General features: G+C 32.8%; 2 protein-coding genes across 5 annotated transcripts; both read right to left on the bottom strand.

Annotated features, from left to right (window-relative positions):
* Window positions 1-918: 918 nt before the first annotated feature.
* LOC123697519 (acid phosphatase type 7) lies at window positions 919-14,406 on the bottom strand. 4 transcript variants are annotated; one of them, XM_045644060.1, is made up of 10 exons: window positions 14,070-14,406; window positions 12,342-12,536; window positions 11,230-11,351; window positions 10,674-10,858; window positions 9,815-10,012; window positions 8,997-9,115; window positions 6,976-7,108; window positions 3,907-3,968; window positions 2,217-2,308; window positions 919-1,125 (listed from the first exon to the last, which is right to left on the bottom strand). In XM_045644060.1, the coding sequence occupies exons 1-10, from the start codon at window positions 14,188-14,190 to the stop codon at window positions 1,039-1,041; spliced, it is 1,314 nt and encodes a 437-aa protein (XP_045500016.1). In that variant the 5' UTR covers window positions 14,191-14,406; the 3' UTR covers window positions 919-1,038. The 4 variants fall into 4 exon arrangements, with proteins under 4 accessions (XP_045500016.1, XP_045500015.1, XP_045500018.1 ...); XM_045644059.1 differs by lacking the exon at window positions 8,997-9,115 and adding an exon at window positions 7,655-7,773 and having other exon boundaries at window positions 14,070-14,403; XM_045644062.1 differs by lacking the exons at window positions 919-1,125; window positions 2,217-2,308; window positions 3,907-3,968 and adding exons at window positions 5,020-5,209; window positions 5,431-5,522; window positions 5,932-5,993 and having other exon boundaries at window positions 14,070-14,402.
* A 1,058-nt stretch (window positions 14,407-15,464) lies between these two features.
* Window positions 15,465-18,543, bottom strand: LOC123697522. Its single transcript, XM_045644065.1, has 4 exons — window positions 18,212-18,543; window positions 16,501-16,653; window positions 16,055-16,223; window positions 15,465-15,775 (listed from the first exon to the last, which is right to left on the bottom strand). Exons 1-4 carry the CDS (start codon window positions 18,287-18,289, stop codon window positions 15,654-15,656), a joined length of 522 nt encoding a protein of 173 aa, XP_045500021.1. The 5' UTR covers window positions 18,290-18,543; the 3' UTR covers window positions 15,465-15,653.
* Window positions 18,544-18,883: the final 340 nt, after the last annotated feature.

Genomic DNA, 18,883 nt, shown 5'->3' with positions numbered 1-18,883 from the left:
ACATAAACAACTTTCGGGGAATTCCCGAATGTTCGTTCTGTTACCAGCATGACACAAAATCATACCCTTGTTTCACATAGTTCAAGTCGTTCTTTTTGAGTATTTATGTAAATCTCACTAGTGGTTGAATGTCGTACCTTACCACTAATTTAACTCATCTAAATCTCTAGGAAAATCCACTAGCCACTAAAACCAATATTTGTCCGCTAAATGGGGGAGCTAAACCACCAGATCTTGTGGAAATTCCACTGAGTTGGCAACACTGCGTACGAAGCAAGAAAATAGTCTCCTCTGATAGAGATTTGTCTAAAGAAAGTGCTTTAGTAGTCGGGTTTTATTTTTTAAACTTTATACCTATTCAACTTATTTTGGAATTCATATGTGATTTCATGTTAGTTTACATTATTTGAAATGTAAAGCACATTTCAAATGATGAGATACCACATGCTACTTTTTTTATTCTTCCTTAGGTCCCCAGAGGGCGCGGTAGTAGTCAATTTAACGACATTAGGCAACTTATAACCAGAGGGACAACGAAGAGGCTTGTAACGGTCTAATTATGATTACTAATTTATCACATCCATAACCATACATCATATACAGGTCAAAACTCAAAATCATAACTCCTCTTTAAGCTTTGCCGTATGCCGTGGGTAAACATACAAAATTATGGTAAAATATTAATTATTAAAGGGAGACCTAAAGTAAATAAAAAAAAACAACAAAATACTTAGTTTAAAAATATTTATTACAAATAAGCTGTTTCAATAAAATAGCGACATTTATTCATATTTTTGATACAATTTAATACCTATAAGTATTTGAAAAATAAACGATATTTTTTCACTACATAAGTAACTAGTCATTGCAATATTGCAAAATTATATAATTTTTAATATTGTTGAATCCTTAGAATCTAAGATTGTTGCACTATAATTCAGTGTGTCACATACGATTTTAACCCGATTCTATATGCAAATTGAGACCATTTCGTCGCGTTGTGCACAATGAAACTGTGAATTTTCAGGGATTATCTATTTAGGGATTTGTGTGTGTCGCTGCAGTCGTGTTGTATTTTATCAACCAAAAGTGGTCGATAACTATTCCTCCAAGATCTACTGATACCTGCCAAATATATTGTTTTTAATTAATGTTTAAATTATTTAATAATTTATTGAAGTGAAACTTCTTTATCGGGGTTGGAAAAAAATTTAGTGTAGGTAACATTTTTTCGTTACGCGTGACATTTTTCCGTTACGCGCCATCTTTTTCTTATCCCTACCACGCGTGATTATTATTATTATTTCTGTAAAGTTGCATATAGTAATTTTTTTTGAAAAAATAAGGTCATAAAGAAGTTTCACTTACGTGTGTAAGACACATTTTCACACATTTTTTTTTAAATTTATGTTTCATTAGAAGGATTATTTAATGTTTATGTTTATAAATTATAAGAGTTGATGACACATTTGTATATAGAAAATGCATAATCAAATAGAAATCGGAAACCCCAGACGGCTATACAAATAGATACTTATTAGGAATACTAGCTGCGCCCCGCGGTTTCACCTTCGTGGCTTCGCTCCTGTTGGTCTTAGCGTGATGATAGCCTATAGCGATAAATGGGCTATCTAAACCCGAAAGGATTTTTCAAATACCGACATGATTTTAAAAGAACTTCTTGCCGGTTCTTCTCCATAGATGCTGCTTTCCGAATCGGTGGTAAATGTTAAAATATGTTATGACGATTCAAAAGTGCTTTTAGAAGAAGTCTAAATTCTAGTTAATTTAATAAAAAAATGTTTGAGTTTGAAATACATTCCTAAAGCCAAAACCCTCTTGATTAATTAAAAAAAATATTTTATGACTAGCTTCCGCCCGCGACTCCGTCCGCGCGGAAAAATTAAGATTTATTTTTTTCTACGTATTTTTCCGGGATAAAAAGTATCCTATTTTATGCCAGGATAATAAGGTATAATTATACCAAGTTTCATCGAAATCGAACCGTTAGTTTTTACGTGATGCCTGAACATACAGACAGACAGACAAAAATTTTTTTAATCACATATTTGGGCTTGGTATCGATCCAGTAACACCCCCTGCTATTTATTTTTTCAATATTTTCAATGTACAGAATTGACCCTTCTACAGATTTATTATACTTATCTATAGATTAGAAATCTACCTACAGACATTGGGTCTAGTAAAGTCTTTACCTGCTCAAAGTTCAAATGCGTTGCATTATAGGCTTTAAACTTTGTATAACCATAATCTTGAGAACGGAACGCTGACCAGCTAGCAGCCGAATCTGATGAAATACAAATATAAATAATAATTAAAACTATAGCTGTGCTCCGCAGTTTTACCCGCAGTGCTCCGCTCCTGTAGGTCTTAGCGAGATGATATTTAGCCTATAGCACAGAATAATAACTAGTATAGCTGTTTTCCTTTATGAATGGGCTATCTAACACCGAAATAATTTTTCAAATCGGACCAGTAGTTCCCGATATTAGCGCGTACAAACAAACAAACTCTTCAGCTTTCTAATATTAGTATGGATTTTGATAGAACTGTGAAACGATATAAAGACAAACGGCAATACAATAACTGCAACATGACTAACTAATACCTACTACTTTTTATACGACTAATAACTTTTTATTACTTATCCCATTTACCTTTTATTAATCTATACATATAATAAATCTGTAGAAGGGTCAATTCTGTACATTGAAAATATTGAAAAAATAAATAGCAGGGGGTGTTACTGGATCGATACCAAACCCAAATATGTGATTAAAAAAATTTTTGTCTGTCTGTCTGTCTGTCTGTCTGTATGTGAAGGCATCACGTGAAAACTAGCGGTTCGATTTCGATGAAACTTGGTATAATTATACCTTATTATCCTGGGCGTAAAATAGGATACTTTTTATCCTGAAAAAACACGTAGAAAAAAATTAATCTTAATTTTTCAGTTTTATCCATAGACGTTGTTCCGTAGAACCGCGAACACACGTTGCGTATTATTATAGGCCTAGCCGTATTTGGGAATTGGGTCCAATAGATATTTATAAGATGTTATTGAATGAGGTACTCAAAATGGAGAAATAACCATCCACGCGAAGACCGACATCCGCGCGGACGGAGTCGCGGGCGGAAGCTAGTCTATACTAATATTATAAAGCTGAAGAGTTTGTTTGTTTGAACGCGCTAATCTCGGGAACTACTGATCCGATTTGAAAAATTCTTTCGGTGTTCGATAGCTCATTTATAGAGGACGGCTATAGGCTATATTATATTATCACGCTATACGATCAACAGGAGAGGAGCCACGGGGGTGAAACCGCGCGGAGCAGCTAGTCAATTATATTTCTTTGATTATTTACCACGGCTCAAGAAATGTACGGGAATTTACGTCATCCTAATAGATTGATACTTGACCATAAACCTAGAACATCTTTGTACTCAAAAAACTGTCATGCTATGTGTGTTAAAATTTATAATAATATTCCAGACGATTTAAAGAAATTGGACGCAAAACAGTTTAAGACAAAACTTTATATGTGGCTATTAAGCAAAAATTTTTATAATGTAAGGGACCTTTTGGATTATAAACATAAATATTGACATGTATAATAATAAATAAGTATTTGAACTTAACTATAATAATGTTTAAGTAATAAAATTGTATTTTTTTTTCTGATTATGCGGAGCTGTGAAATTATGTTTGCATGCCAGTATAACTGGCGAATGTGCTGTACTTTCCATAAAGTAATAACTTGTGAACCACATTTGAGCAAATAAAGATTTATTTATTTATTTATTTATTTATTTGTTGTACTGTAAAAATGATTATTTATTAAAAAAATAGGTTCCAACTGAATTCCTTTAACTAAAATGACTTACGTTTGAAGTGGTCTCTCCCTTCCTGGCAGCCCGCAGAGCCCGTGACTAAATGCACCGGCGCACTGTGGCCAAAATATATTTTTACAAAACTAAATGCATATAAAAAAGAAAGTCATAGTACTTAGATATTAATAGTTAAAATCGGCTGAATCGATTTCAATGATTTGGATCGTTGTCGTCTCTGCTGGGATTTGGATAGTTACTCTACGTATATTTTACTTTGTGATAATTACAGATTAAATAAACTAAAAAAAGTGAGCAGAGACGAACAACAATCATGTATATATTGTATTTGAATAATTTAAATAAAATAAGTCTATAATTATGAGGCCGGAGTTTTTTTTTTCAAGTTTACCATAAAAATTGTTATTCAAAGTAATTCTATTGGTTAAATACCCGAATGTTCGATAGCTTTGACCATCAATAAGTAAAATATAAATGAAATATGTACTTTGTTGGTACATACCTACAGTTGTTTTGAAACAAATTTTGTACGTACTAGCACAGACTAATAATAATATACTACGTATACAAGTACTAGCTATTTTTTGGTTGAAAGAGCAACTTGAAAGAGCAACTTGAAAGAGCAACTTCTGAATCCACTTTTTTTCAATAGTTCAATAGATAGCTGATACCTAGTGCAAGTACGAATTGAATTTCATTTCATCGAGAGAATGGTAGGTATATTAACATTATACTAGCTTTCCGCCCGCGGCTTTGCCCGCCTTTTTTAAAACTTATCAGACACATGTAGTGATTTTGATACTTTTGTTTCATGGTTCAGAAAATATTTAAACATTCTAGCACAATTTTGTTACTTTGCATAAGAGAAAGGAAACTAAAAGAAAACGCATTATTTATCAATAAAATTACTTTATTTAAATACCAAATTTACATAAACTTATAAATAAAATCACATATTGCATTTATCACTAATCTTTGGATAATTCCGAATTTAAAGAATTTTTGAAGTGAAACTTCTTTAGGCGCGTTGAGAATTAGATTTCCAGGTCGCGTCATGGCAATACTGTCACGTCATGGAGTAAGGCGACGAGTTTGGTTTGAATCTTGGCAAAGAAGTTTCACTTCTAGGTACAAAAAAAGAATGAACTTTAACAATAATTTTTTCACATAATAAACTTAATTTATGAAAAAAAATCTAATATAACATAAAAAACATGATTCTATGAGTGTTTTTTGAAATTATTTTACATGAGAATTAAAGTTAAAACTCATACGCCGCATGTTTGTCTTTGACAATCCACACGGAGTCCACAACTTGACCCTTGAGGTCCACATCCACCTGCAAAAGAAACCTTGTGTTAAACATTTTAAATTTCATTTTTGCCTGACTATAAAATGTCGATGTAAAACATAATATACAAACATATAAACTAAAAAAACTTTGAATAAATCCAAAAAATATAGGTATAAAAATTATTAAATAATATAAAGTTATCCTTAAAAAAACCTTCATTATATAAAAAAAGTATTTTTTTTGCCAATATTTAACCATTTACCAACCTGTTCAAAATAAATGTGTGTATTGTTATACGCCTTGAACCTCGTGTAGCCGTAGTCACTCGACCTGAAGGCGGACCATTCCGCGGGATGAGCTAGGCAATGCAATTATTTCAATTAACATTTAGTTTTATGACAAAGGAGATTAAAAAGAATAGGAAAAATTTGATCACGAGGCGGGATTCGAACCAGTGCCTTTAGGGATTTGGTTTATTTATCAAAAATTCTGAATACAATTAATTATTTACTAAAATAAAAGAATACAATATTCTGCTTTCAACTGTAAAAGCTAAACAGGTTTACATACAATTACGAAGATGTGTGCAGTCTCATTTTAGAATTATTTGCTGCCCCTTTACTTTATTTAAATTGGTGACATTTTGAACAAAAAAATGAAAGAACATTTTTATTGTGGTTATTTTTACTAAAGTTAAAAAATACATTTGTATGTATATTATACGTATATATGTATATGTATAAGCAAGGTTTTATCAAAATACTCACGCTTAAATCCATCAGTGTCCTCTTGACAGCCGGCCGAGCCGGTTATGATGTGCACAGGTGCCCTGCAAACAAACATACATTGAAATAATATAAACATAATTAGTATAAACAGCTAAACTCTATAGAGCACGAAAATTTTGCAAAACACAAAAAATTAAAAAAAGAAACAATGAAAAATCTGAAAAAAAAATCTAGACATTTTTTCATTTAAATACATATAAAAATTAAAATACTAAAGTGAATTTATACAAGCTGAAGTCATTAAATTGGTGTTTTTGTAATGTTTGAATGAAAGCTTCGTATATTTTTTCACAAAATAATAAAAAAGCATGCGGTTTAAACTTTAAATGTCAGTTTAAATTACAACGAAAAATTGACTTTTTTCTGGTGCATGCTATAATAATAAGAGTTATTGTATATAAATTATACTTACCATAATTTGTATGTAATTTATCATAAGCCAGCGCCGTATTAAATACTTTTTATGGCAATAAAAATACTTTTTTGGTTATATTTTAACACTCAATATGATCAAACAGGGATTCTAGAACATCCGAATGTTTTTTGTTGAGTTATTTATTCACGCCAGTAATTTTTGTTTTTATGTTTAAAGTATAAAAGAATAATACATGCTATTAGGACTGCTGGTATACATTTTGTCTAGCTTTAAAATGTATAATGAATATATAAAAACTGATATTATTTTTCTTTTTAAAAGTGCTTTGTTAGCGCAAAATCTTGAGATGAATTTGTTGCTATTCCAAGCCAAAACGGTTAAGGGATTTGCTACCGTACCAACACACTTTTTTATTATACAGACAGACTAGCTTACCGTCCGCGGCTTCGCCCGCTTTGTCTAAAACCTAATAAATTATATACTTACTAAAACTCTTGAATCACCCTATCTATTAAAAACATCGCATCAAAATCCGTTTAAAGATTTAAGCATACAAAGGGATATAGGGACAGAGAAAGCGACTTTGTTTTATACTATGTAGTGATTACGAGTTATTAGCTAAAAATACAGAAAAGTAACAATCTTACCTCGGGTTAACATAAGGGTGTGTAGTGCCGTTATACACCTTCTGGTCGTAGAGCGGCCAAGTGCGCTCGTACGAGTGCTCGTGCGCCCACACCACCACGTCCACGCCGTAGTCTTTTAGAAGTGGCTCTAGACCTGAACGACAATTATTCTTTTTATTGACTGACCGGTTGGCTTGGTTGGTAGTGGCCCTGCCTTCCAAGTCTGAGGTCGTGTGTTCGATTCCCACCCGGGGCAAATATTTGTGTGATGAACATAGATGTTTGCTCGGTGTCTGGGTGTTAATTATCTATATAAGTATTTATTTAAAATTATATATGTATGTTTATCAGCCATCTGGTTTCCATAACACAAGCGAAAGCTTAGTGTGGGATCAGATCGTGCGGTGTGTGAAAATTATCCTGAAATATGAAATATATATTATCACGTTTTTGTTAGCTTCACCTATATGTTTGTATGTATCCGACTACTTCAAACTCTACGTCTAAAGATTGTCTGTGCCAAATTTCATCAAAATCGGTTGAGAGGTTTAAGCGGGAAAGCGTAACAGACAGACAGACAGACAGAGTTACTTTCGCATTTATAATATTATTAGTAGGGATGTTATACATTACGAATTCGTTTGTATAATGACGTCACAACATAGTGCTGAATCAATCCTGTTCAACGTTGAATACTTACTAAAAGCGCCAAACAAGGGCAGGCCCTTCCTCGTGTACTCCACACTGCAGTCTATATCGTCAGAATTACTGCAATACATCGGCCGGTGGCCGTACAATATGATCCACGGACGTTTGGCCCTGGAACCCAAAACTTCGACTCACCAATAGTAGAAAAGATCCGCGGAATACGCCGCTCCCATTGGTTAATGATGACGCTAACGCTTCACGTGATTGGCCCAATGATACGCATGTACATTCAAATGCAAATGAGCGAGTAGAGATAGCGATAAATCTTCTATCCCTTTTTAAATGGTTAAGAAAGAGACGGTAGATAGCTGAATACTGAGTTAGAAAGAATAGAAGATATAGGTATGGGATAGGTCATCAACTACTGGTGATGCTAAAATTCATTGATTGCGAGATATTGCTTTTTTATACTATGTTAAGTGAAATAGTGATTCAAATATATTTTATATAAAAATAATGATGTTTTGCCCATTTTGGAAGCGTGTATCTTGTCGTTGATATTTTTCAAAACGTATTTTTTCTAATTTTCAAGAAAGACAATAATAATTCTACACTGATATAGACATCCGAATAGATATTAAAGAATAAGTAAGGTAAAGGCAAAGATCTGACAATACCTTGAAATGTGCGATAGAAATAAGGAAGGTTGTGTATTTATTTTAGAGGCAAGCTGTTTCTCCTAAACACAGGTTGCCCAGTAACCTAGCTAGGGAAACATTGGCTTGTATAAATAATTGTTTTGGTAGCATTTTTATTTATATAATCTTACACGAATTTTAATTGTATACCTATTGTAATAAATTGTAATTGTAATTGTATGTATGTATGTTTAATAATAAATAAAAAAAAGGTTAAGTTTTGAGATTGCCTTTAAATCCTGCCTTTTCAGACAATTTGAGGACATTACATCCGTCTGGAGATAGATGATGATGAGAGATGGATGTGTCAGGAGTTAGTTTAGAAGCTAAATAGCGACATAGGCTACATTGCGAGAAGCTAGAAGATAGATAATTGATACTACAGGAAAACAAACTACATTCAATTTGATAATCAGTTTTATAGTATTCAAATGCTTTACAATAGAGATTTTTTTTAAAGAATAGGAATAATCCGAACAAATTGAATACAGAACCGAGGAAATAAAAGAAATTTGATTGCTCTGGCGGGATCACGGACAGGGGAGAGGTCAGGCGTAGCCTGGCAAAGCGAAAGACGCGGATTTGAATCCTGGCTGAAATTTTTTTTTTTTTTAATTTTCGACCTACCTTCATCTCCTGTATTCCCAGCTTTACCTCGATTTCCTATAACATGTCCTAAACCTATTTCCAACTTACCAAACCCATAAGCCGGCAGCCCCACGCGGTTGGGCAGGTAATTGTTCCAGCAATCGTCCCCACTGTTACTACAGTACATCGGTCTATGGCCGTACACTATGATCCACGGCCGTTTCGACCTAGGAACCGGTATTTTGAAATTACAACACTTTTTGACGGATTTAATTCGCGACTTTTCGAAATTTTTGCTTCATTGAAACTACTGCGAAATTAGAATAGTGATTTCCGATGTTACAAATTGCGTGCGGTAACATGCAGTCGATGCGAGCGAAGCCGCAGGAGGAAAGCTAAGTTCATGTTAGTGTACCGTTATTTCTATGCGACATTTTGTACAGCTGGGTTACATTTGAGGTGTTTAATAGCATCAATAGCATTATAGCAGCAAGATTATAGAATATTTTATGAAAATTATAAACACTGCTATTTTAAATCTACTAAAATGGGCAAAACATCATTATTTATTGTTAATGAAATCAATGTTATCATAATATGAGTTCTAATTAATATTAAAAATACACACTTAAAACACACTCTGTCATAAGTTATACATTCTCTGAAAATATTTTTTATCATATGTAATTATTATATATAGCAGCTACCTTAACAATTTTTTGGAAAAATGTTAAAAAGGAAAAAATTGTCCACATTTGTTAACAACAAATTATACATATAATAACATCATTAATTCATTTATTCAAATTTCAGTATTGACTTTGCCTCCTTTACTGCTAACAAGATCAAAAAGGACACTATAATCTTTATTTTTTAAGTACACATTGTATATTTATTTCTTTTCATATTAAAAATACACATAATACCTGTTTTCAGCTGTATTAGCCATTTCCAAGTCCCTCTGCAGCCAGTCAAACTGTTCAGCGACCAACTTAAGGCCGTACTCGAGGAAATAGTAGAATTCCGTGGAAATTGATATGAAATGTACGGGACCCAGGTCGAAACTGTAGAACAGGCTCTCGTGGCCCGGCATCGAGAAGCGGTTGCGGTAGTTGCTGAAGTTACTTGAAAAAAAATGAAAAAAAATGAGGGTAGTTCGAAAAAAATTTGAAGTAAATTTCTTTAGGCGTGTTAAGAGTAAAATTTCAAGATCACGTCAGTAAGACAATGATTTTGGTATCTTTGAATCTTGCCCAAGAAGTTACACTTGTGCTCGGCACACACACACACACACACACACCCACACTAGTTCTTTCCTTTTAAAGTTTTGATTTTTTAACAATTTATACAAAGTTGGTGAATGTAAAAAAATATAAATTCTATCATTATTAGAGCAATATAATAATCTGTAACTGATGTAACGTGATAAATGATAATATGAGCAATAAACGATTTTTTATTTATGTATTAATATTTAAAAATACAATGGGGAGGTCTTGTATGCATGTATTTATGTGTGCGTGAGTTTTGTAAATTTGTTCGTGTGCCTGGGAAAAGTTATTAAATGCCTTAGAGATGTGTGTGTGTGGGAATTTTATAAGAGACTCGCTAAGCCGCTTCGTGGTTCCCAGGGCAGGTTATATATGGCACAGTTGCGGCCAACGGTTGGATCTGCCTCATGAAGAAATAAGTGATAAGTGTGTGCGTGAGAGAAAAGTTATAAAGTGCCTAAGAGAAGTGTGTGTGTGTGTGTGTGTGTGTGTTTAAATGACAAAAACAACTCACTAAGCCGCTTCGTGGTTCCCAGGGCAGGTCATATATGGCACAGTTGCGGCCAACGGTTGTATCTGCCTCATGAACTCGTCCCCAACCAGCGCGTTGTCCGTGTCCATGTCGTAGGCGAAGTCACCCACGTGGAGTATCACGTCGAAGTGATCGCGCTGGGCTTCGTCTTGGAGGTACGATAGAGACTGGAATAGTTTTGGAAATAAGATGTAAAATCCTACTCATGTAAGTACTAATTTACTTAATACTTACATGAGTAGGTATACTTATTAGTTGTATTAAGGAAAATTTTGAAAATTTGTCCTTGGTGGGCTGTATGTTTACGATCTACCTTCATTTTTATTTTTTTTTCTTGTTCACACGATTTGTAATATTCAGTGTCATTGTGTATTGTGTCATCTTAACGTTTGTTGGAAGGAAATAAACTCAAAGCGATACATAAAAAGGGAGTTTTTATTCAATCTGTGTAAAATTACACCCAGTAGTTCCATCACATCAATTGTTAAGGTCAAATAAATCACTAAAAATTTGATAAATCATTAAAAATTAGACTTACATGCGCATTTTTGTTTCCCATGTCGCCGTATATAGCAGCGCGTACCACCCACTTCTCTCCCTCGGGAGGAGTTTTGAAGGAGAACAACTCCGACCAACCGTAACTCGACCCGGCGTGGTACTCTGAAATGAGGAAATGCAATTATGGCAAATAATATTTTAATTTTAATATATTTTCGAAGTATTACTTTACAACAAAAATGCAAAATACCTACACAAATTATTACTTACCTACTTCTCATATTTTTGGCTTATTGTAGGTACTGCTTTTATTTTTAATGTTTTGTATTTATTAATGTTTTTATATAATGTGGTCAACCCAATAAAATGATTTTATCTACTTATTCGTTTTTTCTTTATTCATATATTATGTACCTGTACATTTTTTTATTCGTAAAAATAATTCCATCTAAATTCATAACTAGTTATTTTATGAACGAGAAAAAAAAACAGCGAAGTTCGATTGTATAATACAGCCAAAAAGAAAGTCGAAGCCCGCTTTGTAGGAGAACCAAGATAATCCATACTAATATTATAAATGCGAAAGTAACTCTGTCTGTCTGTCTGTCTGTTACTCAATCACGCCTTAACTACTGAACCAATTTGCATGAAATTTGGTATAGAGATATTTTGAAACCCGAGGAAGGACATAGGATAGTTTTTATCCCGGAAATCCTACGGGAACGCGTTTTTCTTTGAAAACGCGGGCGAAGCCGCGGGCGGAAAGCTAGTGTTTTATATGTTCGAAATTGGGCATACAATTTAATATGAGTGTACACCAAGCTTGGCATCGTAATAAATGTGTGACATTTTTTGCACAATGTGCGAGTTCAATCACTCAACTTTTGACCCAATGCCGGAAATGACATCAGATGTTTTAGTTAGATAAATGTTGAGATTAGCTTTTCATGTCATTGTTACAAATAACGATTTGCTAAGCTTAGGCTTTGTAAAATTTTTACGATATAATATTACTTATACCTAGTACTTAGCTAATTCCTTGTATAGTATTAGAAATTATGACGATTCGAAAGTGCTTCTAAAAGAAGTCTAATTGAATAAATAAATGTTCTAGTTTGAGAGTTTGAAATTTACTATACATTTAAAACATACCATATCTAGTATCAAACTTAAGGTCCTTAAGCGTGACCCTATGTATCCACATGAAGCGTTTCCAAGGTCCCCCGTCTGTGAACCGAGTACGAGTGCCGACAGCCTCCTGGTCCATGATCCCTTGACCGTACTGCACGCGCGACTCGTGCGTGTTGTTGAACGTCGTCCATGTTACCACTATGTCGTTGCTTTTTTCTGCAATTTACGAATGGAAAATAAATAAATTGTTAAATCTATACTAATATTATGAAGCTGAAGAGTTTGTTTGTTTGAATGCGCCAATCTCGGGAACTACAGGTCCGATTTGAAAAATTCTTTCGGTGTTAGAGAGTCCATTTATCGAGGAACGCTATAGGCTATAATCAACTCGCTGAGACCTACAGGAGCGGAGCACTGCGGGTAAAACAGAGTACAGTAAAGCAGACCGGAGAACTGCGGAGAATAGCTAGTATGTAAGATGAGGGATTCCATTTTGAAATTGCTTATTAGTTGACTCTAAAGCTTTAAAATTATGAAGAAAAAGTCCTTATAAATCTTACTATAGTTTTGATATAACCACAATATCTTATAACAAACATGGAATATTACCTACTATTTTCTATAATATAAAACAAGAATAAAGTCATTAAGTACATAGAACAAAAATATCTATTTGTATAATTAATAATAACATTTCAAAAACAAGAACCATTTATTATTTAGCACATAAACAGTGATAAATAATGACAAAATACAGTTAATCTGTACACCCTCGCTCCAGCCATTATCAACAACTCACAATTGTTTATACTAATTGATAAGGTTGCTTATTTGTCAGTCACTTGTATGTTGTTATTTATCAAAGTGTTTATTGAGTTTAAATGTAAGATATATATATGTCAGTGTAAAACTATGAACACTTAGATTAATATGTTTTAAATTACCAGCATATATTACACACTATTATAGCTGCACTTCGCGGTTTCACCCACATGGCTCCGCTTAAAGATATATAGCCTTCCTTGATAAATGGGCTATCTAACACCAAAATAATTATTCAAATCGGACCAGTAGTTCCTGAGATTAGTGTGTTCAAACATACAAACTCTTCAGCTTTATAATATTAGTATAGATTACAATTTCCTTCTGAATTTTTTGCATAGGTGAAGTTATGACCCACTGTTATAAAAAAATGTAGTTATAATTTAGTTTAACAGCCTGTCACACAAATAATTTGTAGAATTCCCTTATCTTTTAGGCATACGTTTTTAAAGCATTCCCGCATTTCCAATACCTTTTAATTAATATATTTTAATATGATAAATAGTTCTAACGCATAGCACACATTTAAAGGGTGTATACTTTGATATTTCTGGTTATTGTTAAATATCTATAATACTATCATAATTATATTATATATGGAATATTAATTATTATTTTTATTTGTATATAATTGACTAAAAAATTTGAGATGTTGAGATGTTACCACAAATTCTAATTTCAAATTACAAAGTTTATAAATAATAAAGTTCTAAGTTTGTTGTGGTTTCTACATTTTTTTAATTATTAATACCTACGCAAATACTAGATACTTGATTAGTAATATGAAAAATATTTCCTATTCACTTGAATGGAAATTTATCTCAATAAATAATAGGGCGTGCAATTAAAATGCTTAGGTACTTAAAAGAAAAAGTATGATTTATCAAACAAAGAATTATTGGAAATCAATTAACTAAAACAACTTACCACCAAAGGCAATATGAACTTGTTCTGGCTGGCAATAAGCGCAATTATAGCCAGGATTTACACGACTTTCCTCCGATGCCGATGTTACGGACACAAATAATATTATGAAAAACACCTTCATTGTTTACTGAAAGCACAGAAACACAACCGCAATACTAGGCTATCGCATATTAACTGAATAGGAATCTATATTTGAAGTTAAATATTACAATTATTACAACAAGTACGCCTTTGTACTATCTATTATTGTTTAAAAATGTAAACAATTTAAATTTTATGATTTAGCGCAATTGAATAGCTGACCGATGACGTTCGTTGACATCTTGTTGACATCTAACATCTTGACAGCTGAGTGGCGAGTGCTGACCACCAGCTGACATTAATAGGACTGACGTTGATAAAATATCGAATTATCGATATTATTATTCGAAATATCGATATTTTTTTGGACGATATAGCGATACATCGATAGTTCGATATCGAATATATTTTTTCCGTAATTTATTGAAGTGAAACTTCTTTATCGGGGTTGGAAAAAAATGTAGTGTAACATTTTTTCGTTACGCGTGACTTTTTCCGTTACGCGTCATCTTTTTCTTATCCCCACCACGCGTGATTCGACGTATTTCTGTAAAGTTGCATATAGTAAATTATTTTTTGAAAAATAAGGTCATAAAGAAGTTTCACTTCTTACGTGTGTACACTAGTACACGCACACATTTTTTTAATCTACAAAATCATCGTAAACTTAATCGACCGTACCTAATGATTTTAAATACCTCTTTATATTAGGTATGTTCTGTGGTCACCAGCGTGCAGCGGCGATACCTATATTGTTCACGCGCACGCTAGTGCGGTAGTGCCATGTTATTTAGATTTATATGGAATTTTAGTAACAAGACCGCCTTTTTGTAGGTACCTACCTGTACTTACTTACGTTAGGTACTACTACTAACTTAAACGGCTAGCATGCATATACCCAAAATATATACCTGTAATAATGTACTACCCTTGGGTTTGGCAATATGGGCTAGGTTTTTTTTATGTAAACTCCAACAAAAGAGCGGGCGACTCACTTCCTGGAGGCTCGCCGCCGCCCATGAGCGTTCGCATTGTCAGAGACTTTACGAACGCTTTGTTGGCTTTTTAGGAATTTGTAGGCTTTCTTCTTGAAGGTGGCCAAGTCAAAGTGATTAGGAAACACCGAAGCAGGTAACTTATTCCACAACAGCGTGGTTCTCGGTAAGAAATGTCTCGAGAATCGCACTGTAGACGAGCGCCACGCATCCAGGTGGTGTGGATGGTACTTCAGTTTGTGTCGTGCAGTGCGGTTGTGGAATTGTTTTTTTTTTTTATTAAAATTAATTAATAATTAGGATAAAACAAAAACTCAAGTAAAAAAAGTATTCATTTATTTTATAATATAACGAGATCTTCACTTGTTTTTAATCCATAAAAAATATTATTTAGTCTTCATTTTTTATTCGTTCACTTACTTACATACAACCCAAATACAACAATTCTATTATTACACCGAAGGATTAAAAAAGATTTTCATGTTTGTTATAATCAAAACATTATTAATTATGGATACATTTTCGGTAAAACTCTGTGTCCTATTAGATGGTGTCCCCTGTATGTGTAAAAATCTCTAATCATTTCTTCCCTTCTGCTATTGACCACGGACGCGAAATAGTATAATATTACTGAAAAAAAAGGATTATTTACATAATGTATCAAAATAGATAAGTTTCATTTTTTTTTAGTATTTTTTATAGGATTTCTGTTTATTGGGAGAAATTAAAAATGACATAGAGAAGGAGAAAGGTTTATGGCGTCACAGATCTACTACTATGGCGTAGTATTTAATTCTATAATAATCTGTGGTTATCCTGCAACTTCCCATTGCGCGCTCTTTTTCAAAAACTTGACAGCAAATTATGTCCGCTTTTTATTAAAGTAACAACAGATAATTTGTTCCTTACTCGCATAAATGAAGTACACAGACACCATTGTGTTGACTTCCGCAGAGGTTTGCAAATCTTTTGAATATTGTAGCGCCATGAGGATCGTGCCGCAGAGGGACAGCACTATGAGGAGGACGGAGTACAGCCAGGCGGTGAGGAGCCATGGATATAGGAGTTTTGGTTTTTTCTAAAAAAAATAAAGATCTTTAGTAACTTGATTATGTGTGTGTGTTTTTCATGGGACAAAAAAAATTGTCAAGTTTAAAAAAATATTCCTTGCACTTTTAAAAAAATTCGGTATAAATCTGTTTATATCACATGGCATGGGGTTGCCCTATAGCGATGTTGAAAAGTATCGCAAAATTTAGTAGGAATATAGTTTACGATACTCATGCGTGGAAATCCTACTGGACAATTGATCATATTTTTATGTATGTAACAGCATTACTAAATATTTAACTTACTAAAAAGGTGCCAAATGTCATGACACACGCCATAATGAATTTAATGGCAGCTGCTAAAGCTATGACACAGTAGCATATTCTTCTGACGTCATTTTCAAGTTTGGGCAACATGGCCGCTGTGCTGTAGATGAGAGATGTTCCCGCGGACGCGATCTGAAGCGAGAAAACTTCAAATAAACACAAAATTAAACTTTCATTTATGTATTTAAACTAGTAAATATTACACAGTTGTAAGTTTACTAATGAATAGAGTAAGTATATTAGGTTTCAAAATTCCCGCCAAAACTATGACGTTCAAAAAATCAAAATGTAAATACTAGATGATCTACCCTCATTCTACCGTTTTCATGGATTTACATAATATAATGTGTTTCGCTGCTCTAAAGTTAAAATTAACGGTCAATAACTTCACAAAATCAGTCTACATAGGAACATCACAATCTATAAACAATCTACTTTTTATCAGATCATCTAATCGTATCATACCTATATCAAAAAGCCGGAATAGATTTTCATCTGAATCTATCATAAATAGATATTTGTAAATTTTAAATAAAATAATCGCATCATCTAAAACTATACCTACAAAAAAAAAATACGATTTATTGTAAGTAGTATAAAAGGATTTTTAACCGACTTCACAAAGAGCCTAGTCTGCATTTTTTTTAATAAAACAGGCGCGTTGAGAGTAAAATTCCAAAGTCGCGTCATTTCGGTGTCGATTAATTTTGCATTTAAACACAGCATATAAATGAGCCATGAGGTTGCCGCCGAGTCAAGCACACAATATTAAGTCAGACACACACTCATTTTTATTATTATAGGCACCGACGCCACCGACTTCAAGTTGTAAAATACACAGATACCATAAAATAAATACCTACTATTATGTTTAGCTTCCTTTTACTTGATGTTGGAAAGAATTCCTGTGATAGTTTTTGTAAAAAAAAAATGGTACCTATTGTTTATTTCATTCAGTTTACCTATATAGTTTTATCGACTTTTTTTTCGAAATTAAATAATGGTAGACGCAGTAATAAACAGACATTTAAATAAATTAAGGTTTGAGAAAGCTTATTAAGTCACTTACAATAAAATATTTAAGCAGTATTTGTATGGTTGACGTTAAATGGTAAAATTCAGAATCCAGCCGTGTGTAAATAATGTATATAAATAGGTAGTTTAAATACACAACACAATACTTCAATATCTAGTTCAATATTATATTATACTCAATATTGTACAATGTACAATAATTATTTATAGATAGTATAAAAATATTGATTCTCTGATAGAAGGGTAATATTGCAGATTATTTATAATCTACTACGGAATGTATCGGGTGTGCCCCCGGGTCAAGGAAGCCTTCGTTTTATTTCTGCATCATATGAAAATAAACCAGAAGAAAATCACGGAATCTTGAAAAATGTGTACCTAGTATGCTTGTAGTAAGTATACATACCTCTCTAACGGCACCTTTATTTTTCCTTAGACACAGTCAATTTTATTATTAGTTAGTCATAAATTTACTTGACCACTTAGACTGAGTAATTGATGTTTTATAGATTTTTTAGATAAGATTTTTCCCTTGATAGTTGATAGCATTAAGCTACTTATTAATAATGAGTAGGTACGACACATTATGAAATTTTAAAAATTTCCGCTTTTCACAACACACTAATCAAATATAAAATATAGAAAAAAAACTTACCAGACTTAAAACGGCCACTATTTTGGCGCCAACACTTAAACTAATGCAAAAACAACAATTCGCGACCGGCAAACACATTTTTATTTCAAATTAAGTTCCAAAAAAAAAATCACAAACAATAATAATGTGTAGATACAATTCGAATTTTTAAATTATACCAGTGCAATAATTTAGAAATTTAGAATATAATTTATCTTCTTTATAAAAAACGGAGATTCCGTTGATATCCTCAGGACGTTGCCTACTAAAGGAATTTCAAAACTAATTGATAAAGTCCAAGTGTAAAATGAGATATCATTGATACGATGATATCATTGTAGTAAGAGTGATAACAATACATTATACAACATTACCAATTACGCTAAGCAACTGTATGAAATGATAAAGTCAATGTAACAGAAGTTTAAAAAACTGGGCGCCATAGAATACTTGATTATGGTGAGAAGTAGTTTTTTTTAATTTCTATGTCTAACTTGTATAGAAAAAAAGTTGCAAAATTTAACTTTCTGGTTGCAAAAATGACCATAGACACTAACCTAGAGTTATTTTGGTCTAAGCTCCAACTTGTATTATCATTAAATCTAATTTAAAACTAAATTTTCTATAAAACAATGTATTATATCAGAAGATTATCTATTATAACTAGATAACCGATTCCTAATAGTCGTTATT

The sequence above is a fragment of the Colias croceus genome, chromosome 14, assembly GCF_905220415.1.
Source record: "Colias croceus chromosome 14, ilColCroc2.1".
Lineage (NCBI taxonomy): Eukaryota > Metazoa > Arthropoda > Insecta > Lepidoptera > Pieridae > Colias > Colias croceus.
This window is presented reverse-complemented; position numbering and strand designations above follow the sequence as displayed.

Coding starts and splice junctions, on each gene's coding strand:
- LOC123697522 (XM_045644065.1), bottom strand. CDS start 18,289: ATGTGTTTGCCGGTCGCGAATTGTTGTTTTTGCATTAGTTTAAGTGTT. Junction 16,654..18,211: donor TAGTGGCCGTTTTAAGTCTG/GTAAGTTTTTTT, acceptor TTCTCGCTTCAG/ATCGCGTCCGCGGGAACATC. Junction 16,224..16,500: donor TGACATTTGGCACCTTTTTA/GTAAGTTAAATA, acceptor TATTTTTTTTAG/AAAAAACCAAAACTCCTATA.
- LOC123697519 (XM_045644060.1), bottom strand. CDS start 14,190: ATGAAGGTGTTTTTCATAATATTATTTGTGTCCGTAACATCGGCATCG. Junction 12,537..14,069: donor AGTTCATATTGCCTTTGGTG/GTAAGTTGTTTT, acceptor CGTAAATTGCAG/AAAAAAGCAACGACATAGTG. Junction 2,309..3,906: donor AGGGAGAGACCACTTCAAAC/GTAAGTCATTTT, acceptor GTATTTCATCAG/ATTCGGCTGCTAGCTGGTCA.